Here is a 15,409-nt window from a genome sequence, read left to right as displayed (position 1 = left end):
AATAAACAATTCTAACTCAAGCCCGGCTCAACTCAAACTCGTTTGTAGGACGAGCTCGAGTTGAGAGTTGAACTTATTGAGAGCTCGAATAAAGAATAAAAAAAAAATCTCAAGTTCAAGCCAGTTGAGTATTTTGAGTCGAGCCGAACTCGACAAGCCAAAAACATGCTTGGCTCAACTCGTTTACTGTCCTAATTTTATCATTTTTCAAAAATATTGCTTCCAATTTTCACTTGGTCTTTATTACGTCATTTACAAATTTATACTTTTTTACTTATAGAGCCTTCTTGTTTTTTTAATTTAAAAACATAAAACAGGAATTAACTGCTAGGTTCCCGATTACCTTGAAGCACCGTTAAGAGCTGAATCTCTTTTGATAATGCCTAACTACAGCTTAACACCGGCTTGATTTTTAAATCTCTTGCATGTATGTGTGTAGAATTTTCTCGCAGTCGGCTCAACTGTTCATATTTCGGTTATATAAAATGTTAAAAAAACAACAGCACAATAGACCATGCGGAGAACGAAGGGAATACCTTTTTAGAAAATTTATATTCTTCATACTTTACACCACACAACACATAATTTTTTTATTTTTTTCTTTTACCAAATATATAGTGAATAGATAAAGTGAAGAAAAAATCAATTAGTTTAAGAAGAATAAAACCAAAAAATAAAAAAAATTAACAAAAAGTATGAAGTGTGTGAAGATGATAAATCCCAAACTTCTACCTTTTATAGCCTCGAAATATCCTTGGAAAACCAAAAGAAAAATAAAAATGTATCTTTGAAAAGTACAAGATGTTGCTGTAATAGGCATTTGCTGGCCGATGCAGAGCAGGCTGGCACCATTCAAGCAAAAATCCTTCCATCACGACCAGATTCAAATACTTCCTTCTATCAAGAGCGAATTCTGTCAATAATCTCTTGGTAACAGTGATGTAGACAAATAAAATTATCCATCTGGAAGAGGTTTTCCCAATAATACACAGAATAGATACATCAAGGTTTGAGCCAGAAGCTTCAAAATCTGCAAACTGGGCATTGAAGAGAATCAGGAAAGGCCAAGGTATTTAAAATGAGATTTACCACAAAACGTTGTGATGTCCTAAAGAGGATGTCATAAACATTATCAAACGACAATTAAATTAACAAAAAAAAAAAAAAAAAAAATCTTCGTAGCTTACAATTGCCAGAAAATGGAATACAATTTGCAAAATAAAGTCATCCTGGGGATATGTTGACCTCAAAACCCAAATTTCAGATTTGACAGAATCCTGCTTTTGCATGACAGGAACACGACACACTAAACTAATACATAACATGGTACTATCATCAGATCCAAGTGAAATTGGTCACTCTAGAAAAAAAAAATCTTCTCCGAAGTTTCTATCCACCTAAATTCCTAATCAATGTCTCCTCTAAATGTCAGTAATTGAACTACAATATAGGTATCCATCACCACGAAGCTTGTTTTCCATTTATGCAGGGAGGGAGGGGGAGTGCACCTAACAGACAAATATGTCATGAAGTGACGCAGTCATCTATACAACTTGAACCCATGTTCCACCACACATCGGACAGCCATAAGCCCAGCGGCTGATCCACCAAGTTTCCCGATCATTTTGATTAGGTGGGTGAGAAGCACCCGGTGAAGCAAAAGCGGAAGTCTGCCGCAAACATCTTATACACTGGATCACAAGAAGTCAAAATATCACAAAGTTAGATTAGGAAGAAAGAGCACATGCAAGCACAATGGCATAGGGAGGAGGGAAGGAGGATGAGAAAGAAAAAAGAAAAAACAGAACAGAACACACAAAAGGTATGTAGGATTATACTCAAACACTAGTCATAACTAATGCAAAAATACCAACGGCATTCACTAATTTTCTCAGGTATCAGTACTTTTCATGATATTGCCGATAAATAAATAGATGAGAAGTGCAAACATTGCCTAAAATACACATTTTTTGGTGTTTGCTAAAGGATCTTTTCATTCAAGTGGATCTAAGAAATCAGTGATTTTAAAAGAAAAAAATAGTACCCAATACTTATAGAATTTTTTAGGTGGAACCCATAGTTCTGCTGATCTGTTCATACATTATGGAATATTCTTAATGTCTGCACATCTTTATCAAGTGATTCTAAGCCAAAGGACACTAATCTACCAGGGACATTGGAAGTTCAAGACAAAACAAATAAAGCAGCAGAAAGAGGACAACAATTAGAAACAAGGAGGCTATCAAACCTTATACCAAACACCTTCAAGGCCAGTCTTCCACACAGCAGTAACAACATCTCTACGAGAACCCATTATACCAAGATATGCTCCCAGTCCTACAGAAGTGTTCAAGCCAAAAGCTGCATCTCTTTCAGACATCCTGCGTTTCCTCGGCCACAGGCTATGGGGACCATAATAGACATCTGAATTTTCCAATGAGTTGAAATCAATCGGGTCTCCAGAATTTCTTAGCTTGGGAGAGTCATCTAGATGACCCATATCATCTGGATCAGACCAAGGCCCACCATACATATTCCGCCTGTGCCACTCTTCAGCAGGAGGATGGAGTTCTAGCTCACGGAGTAACAGACCAGCAGCGTCTGCACCTCTAGGCCGGGGCATATTCTGCAGAATGTCGATAAGTTCAGGAGAATAACTAACAAAAGGTAACAAGAAAAATGACACTGATTACAAAAACTTCAAAGCAAGCAGAGTCTGGACGAAGTTAAGGTTCAGTTGTAGTGCCCAAGCACATAATTTTATTACAGACTTCCAAGCTCTAAACAGCCCTTCGAAATTGTAGTAGAAAAGCACAATCTACCAAACTCTTTTTTTTTTTTTTTTTTTGTGATAAGTACAATCTACCAAACTCTTATCAGTATAACATTTTACTACCCAAGGGATTTTCATTTATATTGGAGGTTTCCAAAACAATACAGGATTACTCTACTCTTTGGCAGAATCATCAATAAATAGTGATAGCCAACCTGATTTTAGCTTCTTTATGATCAGCAAGTTTTTAAGTAGGTTAAAATGCACAGTTACCTGCATATGTGGGCCAAGGGAAGCTTCTACAACCTCTGGAAGTACTGTATAATTTCCGTCAATGTAATGCAGCCGCACCTGGATGTTGTTGCTCCCCACCTGAGAAACAGGTAAGGGATGTGCCAGGCCAACTGTTCGCCGACAAAGATCCATAAGTATAAGGAAAAGGACCCTCACCTGCATGACATCAATGCAGAGTTCTGCGTCAAACCTTGTCTCGTTATGAACATGAAACCAGACAATTTTTCTTGGTTCATGAATCAAACAAATTTCATTTTTCCATATTTGAAAAATACTTGGTGCTTCATTTCTGTGGAGTTTGAATTGATACAAGAGCATCATCTTTCACCTCCTCAAAAGTGTATCCTTGACCGGCATTTCCAGAACCTAATCTTGACCGGCCAGCAGGTCCTTCTTCAACTCCTTTTGCCCCAGGTAGGAGTTGATTAACTCTAGATATCTGACCATCTTCCGACCTGGCCACAGCTGAAGCTGGTTTTGCAGAGACAGAATTGATCTCCTCCAACTTGCTAGGAGCACTGGGCTGAGGTTTTTGCATATTTGTTTCAGCATTTCTCTGTGCACCCAAAAGAAAGCGGGGAAGCTGTGTTCGCCGAAAGAAAAAACAGAAAAGCAAAAGTTGGCATAATCGATGAAGAAAATGGCAATCCCCAATAAGCCTAACAGCAGGTGTTCCTGGAAAAGTTCCTGTGTTAATGCTTATCGGCATGAAAGATGATGGACCACTTATAGGGTTTGGAGTTGAGTTGGACACTCCGTCATTTGTGCTACTGATCTTAGCAATAGCACCTTGTACCCAAGCTTGCATTTGGGTGCTTCCTGTGGAGCTTGCAGTACCACTTTGACCTCCTGGACAATATGGCATTAAATGGTTAGATGAAATGCAGAAAAGATAATTTTTAAACTCTTGCTCTTTTTCTTTTCGTGGTAGTTGGGTGTATCCTTTTGTATACTGTGTACAAGGGTAGCGCCCCTCTGCGCTTTTAATTAAACTGCATTACTTATAGAAAAAGAAAAAGAAATGCAGCATTGACATCAATGAAGAAAGGGGAAGCAAGTTCTCAGAAAATGCACATAAAGGGAGCAGCTTGTTTCTTGAGACTTTTTTTTTGAATAATAATTCCTGTTTCTTGCAACTTTATCTTGAGTAGGTCAAAAAACATTGTTGTACCAATCCTTCTCATCTCTTAAGTAGGTCAAAAATGGTGTGTGACTGATCACCATGTGCTCAATTTTTTAATTTAATCACGTATAGTTAGTACTCTAGAATTTGACCTCTCCTCTGATTTAACCAACCAATGAAATTCTATTCTTCTATATATTTTAATTGTCATCTGAAACATGGGACATACTGACCCTGACTTGTGGCAGGAGTTGCAGAACTTTGGGTAGGACTAGCCACCATGTTGCGATTGCTTCCAGTGCCAGCAGTAACCGCATGACTAGCCAACGTGCGGCAGAAACTTGCATAGCGCCTCAAGCGTGTAATGAAATGTGAAGCTAGATCAAGAACAGCATCAACATATGCCTGCATTATATTCTAACAATTAGAAAAGCTCAAAGAGTAGGGAAAACTCTAACAAAATAGAAGTACCATATCAAGGAACAAATTAACTAGCTGATGAAGGGACAGATCCCTTTGGCCAGCTAAATGACAGTATTAAGGCTAAAGCTGAAATTATCAGCCCAAAACTGGCCAACATAAATGGCTTTGCTTAGGTTTCACTGTCTAAGCTATATGGCCTAGATATAGCCAAAACCCTACTGCATTTCCATAGTATTTACTGAAATATTTACTTTATCTAATAGTCAGGGAGCAGCCTTGGGGGGAGGGTGGGACATCATATCAGCAAAGAAAACAACCACACCACATTATAGGACCGGGATCTACGAGACAACAAAGAAATAATCACTAGCATTGGCAGATCTTTCATCAACAGATCTTAAGTGTTTAAAATTTCAGTGAGCTGGCAAAAAAAAAAAAAAAAAAAAAAAAGATGAAGGAAAAGATTGAGGACACAACAGGTGATATGAAAATTCCGAAAAGTCGGAATAGAGCAAGGGGAAACCTGAATACTCAGTACTAGTGCAGGTTCAACAGCCATTGCTTCAGGATCAATGCCAGATAACGTCTCACCAGATGCGTGCCATGGCTCAGGTACTAAAGCTGAAGGATTTAACAAAGCTGATTCGATTCCTTTCCCCAGCATATCCAGCAGCAACCTTGCTTGCATATCAAGAACCATTGCCCTAACTTCTTGTGCATTTGTACCTTCCAGTAGCCTGCACTTTATCCTGTCTAGACTCTGCATAATGCAAAACCAAGTCTCTTTCATGAATAATTAAAACCAGTGAATAAAATTTTTTTTTGATAAGTACCAGTGAATAAAAATTACGAACCAAAGAAGTTTTTTTTTTTTTTTTTTTTTTACAAGTGTGAACCAAACAAGTGAAGTTAATGAGCATCAAAATAACACCCTTCCTTTCTTCCCTGGCAGGATGCATCCTATAAGACAGTATGACAACTCCAAGCCAACATTAAGCTTTCAGAATATTACATGACAAATGTGTGTCAGCTAGAGATATGGAAAACAGGAAGGCCACCTATGTCGACTCTTCATATCAATTCTAAAGCAAGTTGCAGTCCAGAACTTTACCGAAGGTCATTTTAATGTTATAATAGAAAAATAATGTCCTCAATTAGATGGCAATTGGAGCATTGCAATGTCATTCAGCAGTAGCAGAAACTTTCTAGTGAATGTCCCATAACTTCACCATAGATCACAACTACCAAATATATTCCGGAACATGTCGTATTAAAACATATTAATAATGTCTTCTAGAGTCTGTGGAAGGCTTGGAGCACTATGGGAAGACACAGATAACAACGATGGGACCCTTGGCTCTGGTTGCTGGGCCGTCCACAGCTCCGTCACTTGATCATGGTGTAACGCTGAGATCTAAAGTAGGGTCCGTTGAAGTTGCACATACAAGGTTGCCAGAGGTGAAGGGACTTGCTGCCAACCCTGAATCTCCAATGGAGAGTACCAATGGAGTTGTTAAGGAGGCACAGGATTTGAATAAGGGTTTATCGTTGGTGCCGTTTGGAACTACGTCGGGAACTATGTCGGGGGAAGATGTTGTCCCCTTGGTATCTCTTCCTCCATTAAACAATATAGATGTATCATCTTCGGATTGGGTTTTGCAAAAGGTTAATGAGATTCAGCATATTGTGAGAATTTCACATGGAGGATGTGAAGACCAATTTAAAGCACCACTCACTGCAATTGAGGCAAGCCACTCGCGTGATACCAAATCAAGCTTTAAGAAAAGCAGGGAGTTGAAGCGTCTTTCTTGTGCAATCAACTATGATGCTAAGGGCGGTAGCTCAAGTTGAGGGCATAGAGGGTGTTTTATTCCATAGAGCATCTTTCTCATAGAGAGTGTTTCGGGTGGAGGTTAGGCTACGGGAAACATTGGGTTGGGGTTGGGGAGGTGTGTTTTATTCCAACTCGGGCTTGATGTATTTTGGGTACTTTTTCGCGGGCTTTTTGGGACAGTAGGAGCTCTCTAAAATATGGGTTAGGGATTTTCTTGTATACATCTAGAAATATACATCCAATAATGAATGCGGGTTTTAATATATACATCCAGAAATATACTCTTTGAAAAAAGAAAAGATCAGAAGATTCCACAATAGCAAGCAAAACACGCATTCATTATTGCAAGTACAAATTGACAAACAAAATTTTCCAAAAGCTGAAAAAAGAACACTAAAAATATCAAAAAGAACAAAATTACAAGATTTTAAGAAGGCAAGAGTGCAGAGAAACATACAGGACCATACTGTTGTCTGTGCTGTGTAGAAGGAAGAGAATGAAAATCCGCATCCAAGACTGCAATGACACTGTTCAGAGAAACTGACAGCAAACAAGAACCATTGTCATCAATAAGAGTTGCTATAAACTTAATCTTGGAAAATCCATAAAAAAAGGTAACATAATTATATTAAATTTATCTTCTAATTCTCTTGCACTATAAACTTTCAGTCACACAATAATACTGCAGCGCATTTAGATATTCTTACCAATGCTGTCCTCAGCAGCACTCTGTGTACAGCCAACAGCATCCCACCAATCAACTCCAACCAAAAGGCTCCACCAAAATCTGCCCTAACAAATAGAAATCAGCACCACAATGCAAAACTTGGATAATTTATATGAAAATATCCACCAGCACTGACATGTGAACTACAAAAGTTACTCCTGGCACATAATATATCTCTCAAGTACTTTCTAAGTACCTCTCAGCAATTGCACGCTCCCAGGTTGATGAGTTGGCCTTTGCTTGACTACTTGGAACAGCAGGAGGAAGAACACGAATTATCTTCAACATTGTGCGGTCCTTGCTAGTGTCATGCCAAACAGAAGCTGAACAGCAGCTTGTTGAAGAGAAGGCAGGAGCCGCAATTGCAGATCCAACATTAATCTGATAGTTGTCAACAGGTGCAAAGTTTGGACCAGAAAAAATATGGACCCCACCCCGCAGAAAAGCAATAGCAATCTCGCCACCATGAGCAGAATAGACAATTCGAGCAAGTGTCCTAACATCACTTGGGAGATCAAAGGGATCAAAAATGACTTTTTGTCCCTTATCAACAGTCAGATCAGATGTCTTTCTTACATCAGAAGTGGGACCTGTTGCGGCTGCCTCATGAGATTTAAAATCATTAGTTGGAGGAATGCTTGTATCCACTTTAGACACCCAAACTGTTTGCATGGGTGCTTGCCCACCATAACTAGAAGTGGGGTTGCCAAATATTTGATGGAGGACAACAGGCTTAAGTGATGATTCCCAACGTTGCACTCTCCATCCTGTAATGGAAGGACCCTCATCCGGATCATAAGGAGACATGTACTGTCCTGCACAAGTGAAACTAGCTAAACCCACTAAATCTATTTACATGGTAAGTGAAGAGAAGTGAAGAGAACACAAGGCATCAGATCCAGCATTCTATAAAGTCTATACATGTAAATAAAACCAGAAATGCAAGTCTGTGAAATTTGGAAAGAAAGCCAGATGCCTATATGTCTGTTTGTTGAAAAAAAATAACAGATAAGGTTTTGTATTTATGCCTCATGTCTGTTAATGTGCTCACATCTCAGAACAATTGAAAGTTGGAAAGATTCAAAAAACAATTATATGAAAGAAAAAGTACATATTATATATCTACAAGAAGGATCACACAATATTCTGCACCTTTATGAAGCAATAAAAAAGACTTTAATTGAAGGGTGCCCAAGCTAGCATAAGATAGAGGACAGGGCATAAGTCAAAACTTACCGGTTATCCTCTTTCAGTTGGTTGTGTGATCATATCATGGAAACGTGAAAAATAATCACTACGTTGTGCAAAACTAACCGGTATATTACACAGGAATGAGGGCGGAAAGGGGGAAAATTGGGACACTTTGAATGGATAAAAAATTACATCTAAATACTTACACAAAAAATACATCTATATAAATTACAAAGCAACTGTTACTAATGGAAAAGCATGCCATCATCAATGCCTTGAATTACTCAAACAAATATCATCAATAAACAAATGCCTCCACTTCAGCAGCAGTATGAAACTGAATCTAAATAATAAATATATTTCAAGTGAGAATATATAGATTACCCTCAACTATCACAACAGCTATCACGGAACCACCACGGGTTGGATCAAAGGCAACGGCAGTAACCCCAGAACCCCATGTAGTGGTAGCTGCAGATTGAGCTGCAGCCTCAGGACTCACATAAGCAGAAAAGTTTGAAACTGGTGAGCAATGAAGTGGTACAGTGTCATTGAGATCTTGATCAGTCCTTTTTCCTTGCTTAGCTTCAGATATTAAATATTCTTGCCAACTAAATAAATATGCAGCCAAAGGGGCAAAACCTGCCCAACTGGGAGGATTAAGTGAAGGTGGGACCCCATTGCTTGAACTTGTCTTTGGAGTTGCTTGAAATGCATTTCCAGGGCCAGGAGTGACCTCCCAAACAACAACAGTGGATGGGTTCACGATAGGAACACCTGCCACATGCATAGCACCACTATCTGTTATGATGGCATCAGCAGCCATTATCCCACTAGGTCCAGCACCCAAAAGTCCTTTGCTTGTGCAAAACCACTTCGATGCTACACCATTCTGACTTGGAGGCCACTGTGACCAATGAAGTTGAACAGAGCCTGATGAGAAAACAGAACAGACGCACAGAAAGTTGGGCCACCGAGCTGAAACAAAAACCAAAGATTGCATCAGGTATAACATTCTTGATGGCAGTGTCCAGATTTAAGACACGTTTGTTTGAAAAATCAGACAACCACTAATTGGGAAGACATTATTGTTCATCATTATAATGGTAATGGTGCTAGCAGTTGTACCCATATAAATGAGGTAAATTGATACATTAATTTCTCCCACCTTTTAAAAGTAACACTAAATTTTCTCAGCTTCTGTTCATATCACATAGTTTTTGTCATATATAACTTCGAAAGAGAATACTTTATTTATGTGTACAGTGCATCCTTAAAAGGGCGCTATAACATAAAAAACTATCAGCAGAAAAACAACAGAAAAAATTTTACTTTTTGATAAGTAACAATAAAGAAAAGAAATGAACTATATCCTTCTCAACAATCTAGGATTCAGAATCTCATCCTCTCACTAGGCAGCATAGTTATGAGTGCAACTTCAAGAAATGCTTTTTTTATAGCATGCAACCTCACCACGCAAGGCCCTTCAAACCCACCCCTAGGGACTAAATCCCGGATACATGAAACCATCTACCGGAACTATGTATCAGGTAGTCCAGGGAAAATGCTAGTGCAGAATCGAACCCAGGATGTCTGAATCTAAAGCTCATCCCGAAAACGGCCTTTGGTCACTAGGCTCACCCTGATGAGTACAACATTAAGAAACTAAAACCATAGAACTATTGAAAACAAAAAAAACCCAGTAACAATCAAATTTATTTGATTTCCAGGATCTGAACCACCCAGTTTTGAGGTTCTTACTAACTAGAAAGTAAACATATCCTAAAAGTTAAATATAATGCACATCAAACCTTAAATTCCTCAACATACCCGAAGTTTGAGACTGCTGTGAAAGGAACTTTTCCTCAAAAGCTGACTTTGAGTTTACAGCGGTACCGGCTTTTGAGGAAAGCCACCTATACTGAGTTTTCAAAGAAGTAAAAATAAATAAGTAAAAAAGGCTAAAAAGTACAAAAAAACATAGCTTAGAAGAATTTATGCCTTATCATAAGTTGCTTCTAATAATAGAGCGAAATCAAGATATATCAACTCTATATGGCGCAATTAAATTTGCTTGATCTTATTTCTGTCCACATGACAAGAAGCTCAATGGCAACCATTAGTGCAGCTAAAACATTACAATCCAACCACCAAAATACATAATGAAATACAGAGCAAATAGATACATAATTGACGTATGTTATATACATGGAAGACAGCAATTGCCCAAATACCTGAGACACCCCTGATAGCCACTTTGTAACAACTGCAATATCCTGTCGCCATTCATGCTCAGGCTGCCAGCAGCTCGCATCACGTACCAGACTAGCTGATCCCTGAATGAATAGACCGCATTTAATAATGAAAATCAGCTAAAATATTTTTTTATAGGTAATCAAGAAATTTGATTCATAGAAGTAGGCAAAGCCCAAGTATACAGGGAGTAAAAAAACAGATAAAATATATAAAGACAAAAGGACACGCGAACAGGGAAAAGAGCCTAAACAAAAAGAAGTCAAACTCACTGGCCAACATTATTTCATTATGCAAACCCATGGTAATAACTTTTCTAGTGAAAAGCCATCTACACAAGTATTTAGAGAATTAACTCAGTAGCGTAGCTTACCTGAGAAGGCTGAGTCCAAATGGTTATGCTCCCATGAAAATTAGCTATTAGTAAGGCACGGGGGCAGGAAGTAGGAGACCACTCAATAAACTGAACAGAATCGCGTGGAGAATCTGGAAAAGGTATTCAATGCAAGAAATCATAAGTAACAAAGCCTGACCAATCCCTCCCCCCTTGTATAACATGACAATGAGTTCCATTTCCATTAAATTACACTTGCTATACCAAAAGGACATCCTAAACTTAGACCATATTTTTTTTTTTTTTTTTATAAGTAAGAAGAAATATATTAAGATATAAAAAAAGGTCAAGCCCAAGTACACAGGGAGTATACAAAACTTAGACCATATGATAAAAGTTGGACACTATTCCATATGTATAGCACCAATAAAGGTGGTGATAACAGCAGGGAACAGGTAAATCAATGAATTCAACTACAAAATAAGACATTGTTTTCAATACATCTAAGTTGCTTATGATATAAAGAGGTTTCACCGTCAAATATAGAACTGCAAAACTTTAATAGGAAACAATATATACAATTTTATAGCTTCAATAACTAGCATACGAACTGAAGGTCATCTGAAGCTGCATAAAACAATTCCATTTAAATTGTGGACATATTGAGGTTGGGGTTTTCGCTCAGGGAGCTATAAAATTGTATATATTGTTTCCTATTAAAATTTTGCAGTTTTAAATATATGTGCATAAAAAAAGGATCAGAGTTCAAACTCATACTTGCTTAGCTGGAAGGGTTGGACTGAGCTGGGTTATGCCAAAAGCAGTGGTCGACCTTCTAGCAAGCTGGACCAGCTTTCAAACTCATACTTGTTCCCAAGTGGAAGCCGCATGGAAAATGATGCCTTTGTGTATTATGTGGTGTATTTGGTTGGAAAGAAACGAGAGGTGCTTTAATGATAGGGAACGCAATGTAGATGAATTTTGGAAGTTTTTTATAAGCACTTTGCTTAGCTGGTTCTCCGCTATTGTACTCAAGGGAGGGGCTGTAAACGAGTTCTTGTCTTCGCTTTTCTAGTATTAGAATGTAACTAGGTGTTTCTTGAACCATGCAAGTTTAAGATCTCCAACTTTTACTTCTTGTATTCTTTTTTTCTATAAGTAAGACGAATTTTACCGAGTGAAGTAAATAGGCATAGCCCAAGTACATAGGAAGTACACATTTTTTCTTCTTGTATTCATATGGTTTTCATGGAACTATTTACACCAGCTCCCCATTTGAAATGCACCTCCTCTCTAACCCAGGCCTTTTAATGGTAATGTAAGAGCATTAGCTTCTCCCAAATTTAGGATTCTTAAAAGCAGAATAATAAGAAGATATAGGTCAAAATAAAGCCATTGGCACAGCACAAATGTAAAGAACAATACTAACAGAAGCAGTTCAGCACAAGATCAGAACAGTGAGCACCTAGATTTCAAATCCTATAGTAAGTATTTTCCTGACCTCCTAGAGGAAGCACACTAAAAATGCTGAACCGGCAATAGTGCTGTACATAGTTACAAGATCGAACAATTTAAAAAATCACAACCCAATGATGGAAATAAAGTGGCAATGTGCATGGAGATACCAGCTGTGACATTGAACACTGCACATTCAGTTGGTCGCTCTGGGATCACAATATGTATGGGGATCCAAAATGGTGGATTTGCATTAGAACTGCAAAATGAAGATACAAACAGGGAGACTTGTAAGCATACCATAACGCCATAACAAAACTAGTTCTTCATAAGAATTCTAACACACAATCTATATTATATGGTGAAAGGGCACGAGCAACTCAAAAAAGTATACCAACCTCAGAATTCTTGTGCAAGTCTCTGAGAATTCTAACACATAAATCTATATAATATGGTGAAATGGCACGGGCAACTCAAAAAAGTATACCAACCTCGGAATTCTTGCGCAAGTCTCTGATGCACAAGCTATGGCATTCAGTTTCCCACACCAAGCAACAGCACTGGAAAGACAAACAAAAGTAATATTGAAATCTTAAAGCAAAATTTCACTTAATAACTAGAAAATTGCAAATAGCAAAATTTTCACTAGCATATGAACAAAAAAGTATATAACTCGGTTTAAGATAAGCATATGAATTCAGATGGGCAAGCAAAATCTAAGTTTTAATTTTTCACTTGTATACTTATTGCGCCTTTAGTGCTTGTAATGATAGCTTTCTTATTACTTATTAAAAAATACACCAGGAATGTCATATAGTAGAACTTTTAAATCACACAACAACTGGCACAAGGCAATGTTATCATGAAGTCAATGATTTTTTTTTTTTTATAAGTAAACATTTATATTATATTAATACGAATAGGCATAGCCCAAGTACACAAAAGGGTATACAAGAGACAACACCTATTTAGGAAGAAGAGATAGAAATAAGAAAATCATGAAAATTGAGGCTGTTAAAATCTACAGCTTTGGCCCAAAAAAACAAGGTTCTAATAAAAAGTAAACTAATCTCCTCCAATGTCTTCAAACGTCCTATCATTTCTTTCCTCCCATATGCACCAAAGAATACATAGAGGAATTATCTTCCACACAGCTGAGATTTGTGGAATACCATCCAGATTCGTCCAACATGCCAGAAGTTCAACCACTGTTGCCGGCATAACCCAGGCTAGCTCTACTCGTCTGAATACCTCGACCCATAATGTTCTAACGACCTCACAATGTAATAGAAGATGGTCCATAATCTCGCCAAATTGTTTGCAAATACAACACTAGTCCACTACTATCGCCCCATGTTTTCGCAAATTATCTATCGTCAAGATCTTTCCCAAAGACGTTGTCCAAGCAAAGAATGCCGCCCTAGGAGGTGCCTTATATCTCCAAATTCTTCTCCATGGAAAGTGATTATTTTGCAGTTGTGTGAGGGCCTTATAGAAAAAACGAACTGAAAAAGTACCTTTTCTGGTAGGTACCCACCACAAAGTATCAACTCCTTGAGTACTTGGTCTCATGGAGTATAAGAGTCGGAAAAATTTGCAACATATTTTTGAAATATTACATTTTTCTTAGAAAGCGCGAAGGGCACAACCCTAGTACACAACATGCATACAAGAGAGACACTATCTAGAAGGAGAAAAGATACAAGAAGATCATGAAAGTTAAGCCCATTCTAGTCTATAGAAGATGCCCAAAAGGAAGAGAGTATTAATAAATAAAAGTTTTGAGCTCGTCCAGCATCCGTTCAAGGTCCTCAAAGCTCCTATCAATCATTTTTCTTGAAATACACCATACGAGGCAAGCATCCATTTGTGATTATTTTCACATAATTCACATGAAAACTTTTCTTTTTCCAACTTATTAGTAAAGCAAGGGATGGAAGCATTCAAACTACTACATCAAGACCTTAGAGATAAGAGAGGAGATCTCTTTACTGTATCAGGATTAAAACTGCCGAGTAAGCACCTTCACAGATTCATTAGTCTCCACTATCATCAAAAAGCGATTCTAGCCCGCAGCTTTAGGATAGCAATTCGCTTCCTACAATTTATTCATTCCTGATCTCCTTCAAGTTGTTCCGAATTTTCAAAGCAGCTGGAAAGTTGAGGTAAACTCCGATAATACTTACGAGTTTGGGAAGTAATTCCATCAGAAGTATTTTGCCTTTTGCTTTTTAAAAGGCCACGAGATTTATTATTAAAAAAAAAAAAAAGGCCAAAAAAGAGAAGCTTCAAAAAAACCAGCTAGTACGGAAAGCACGGGTAGACTAAACTCAAGCCCAAACACAATCAAAACCAAATTAAGGAAAAAAAACCATCGTAATTCGCTGAATTGGGCAAGAATCTCGATAAAAATTACCTAAAATTGCGACAAAGCTCGGGGACACTCATCTTGTGCTGCAAATTGGAGCGGGGCTGCTTAAGCCGGATACAGAAGACGGTGGCGGGACTCACAGAGTCCTCATCCATTGGATCGTCGGGCTTCTCCACGGCGTCCTCCTCTGCGGAAGCGGTCGGTTCGGTATCCTCAGCGCCCTTGGAAACTTCAATGGACTCAAAAGCCGCGGGCTCGTCCTCCGCTTCCTTAGGGCCCGAATCTTGACTCATCGCCAAACAAAACCCTAATTTATATAAAGAAAGAGCGAGAGAGTGAGAAAGAAGGAGAGAGAGAGAGATGTGAGTGGTGGAAAGTCGCAATTGAGGGCGACAGATATCCCTACAGTGACAGAGAGAGAGAGTAGTGGGGTTAGTGCGAGTGAGTGGGGAGGATTCACGATTTGGATTTTGGTTCGGCCTTTTTAATTTTTGTGTCTCTGTGTCTGTGTTTTAGGGCTAGCTTTTGCGTAAGAGCTCTTTCTCTCTGCCTCCCTGTGATTGGGAGGGGCAGGCAGTGCTGCTCGCTTTGTTCCCGATGTTTTTAATCAGTCATTTAGAAACAAAAACAA

General features: G+C 38.4%; 1 protein-coding gene across 6 annotated transcripts; it reads right to left on the bottom strand.

The window, feature by feature from the left end:
- Positions 1-714: 714 nt before the first annotated feature.
- LOC121266316 (mediator of RNA polymerase II transcription subunit 16) lies at positions 715-15,347 on the bottom strand. 6 transcript variants are annotated; one of them, XM_041170105.1, is made up of 17 exons: positions 14,824-15,343; positions 12,899-12,967; positions 12,578-12,666; positions 10,992-11,104; positions 10,600-10,701; positions 10,196-10,286; positions 8,750-9,343; positions 7,371-7,989; positions 7,155-7,234; positions 6,905-6,987; positions 5,137-5,373; positions 4,424-4,595; positions 3,396-3,916; positions 3,047-3,223; positions 2,249-2,626; positions 1,509-1,691; positions 715-1,030 (listed from the first exon to the last, which is right to left on the bottom strand). In XM_041170105.1, exons 1-16 carry the CDS (start codon positions 15,069-15,071, stop codon positions 1,545-1,547), a joined length of 3,720 nt encoding a protein of 1,239 aa, XP_041026039.1. In that variant the 5' UTR covers positions 15,072-15,343; the 3' UTR covers positions 715-1,030; positions 1,509-1,544. The 6 variants fall into 6 exon arrangements, with proteins under 6 accessions (XP_041026039.1, XP_041026035.1, XP_041026040.1 ...); XM_041170104.1 differs by having other exon boundaries at positions 907-1,037; XM_041170101.1 differs by lacking the exon at positions 1,509-1,691 and having other exon boundaries at positions 715-1,037; positions 14,824-15,346.
- Between the last annotated feature and the right edge of the window lie 62 nt (positions 15,348-15,409).

The sequence above is a fragment of the Juglans microcarpa x Juglans regia genome, chromosome 5D, assembly GCF_004785595.1.
Source record: "Juglans microcarpa x Juglans regia isolate MS1-56 chromosome 5D, Jm3101_v1.0, whole genome shotgun sequence".
Classification (NCBI taxonomy): Eukaryota; Viridiplantae; Streptophyta; class Magnoliopsida; order Fagales; family Juglandaceae; genus Juglans; species Juglans microcarpa x Juglans regia.
The sequence above is the reverse complement of the archived record's forward strand: the minus strand, read 5'-3'. Positions and strand labels throughout refer to the sequence as shown.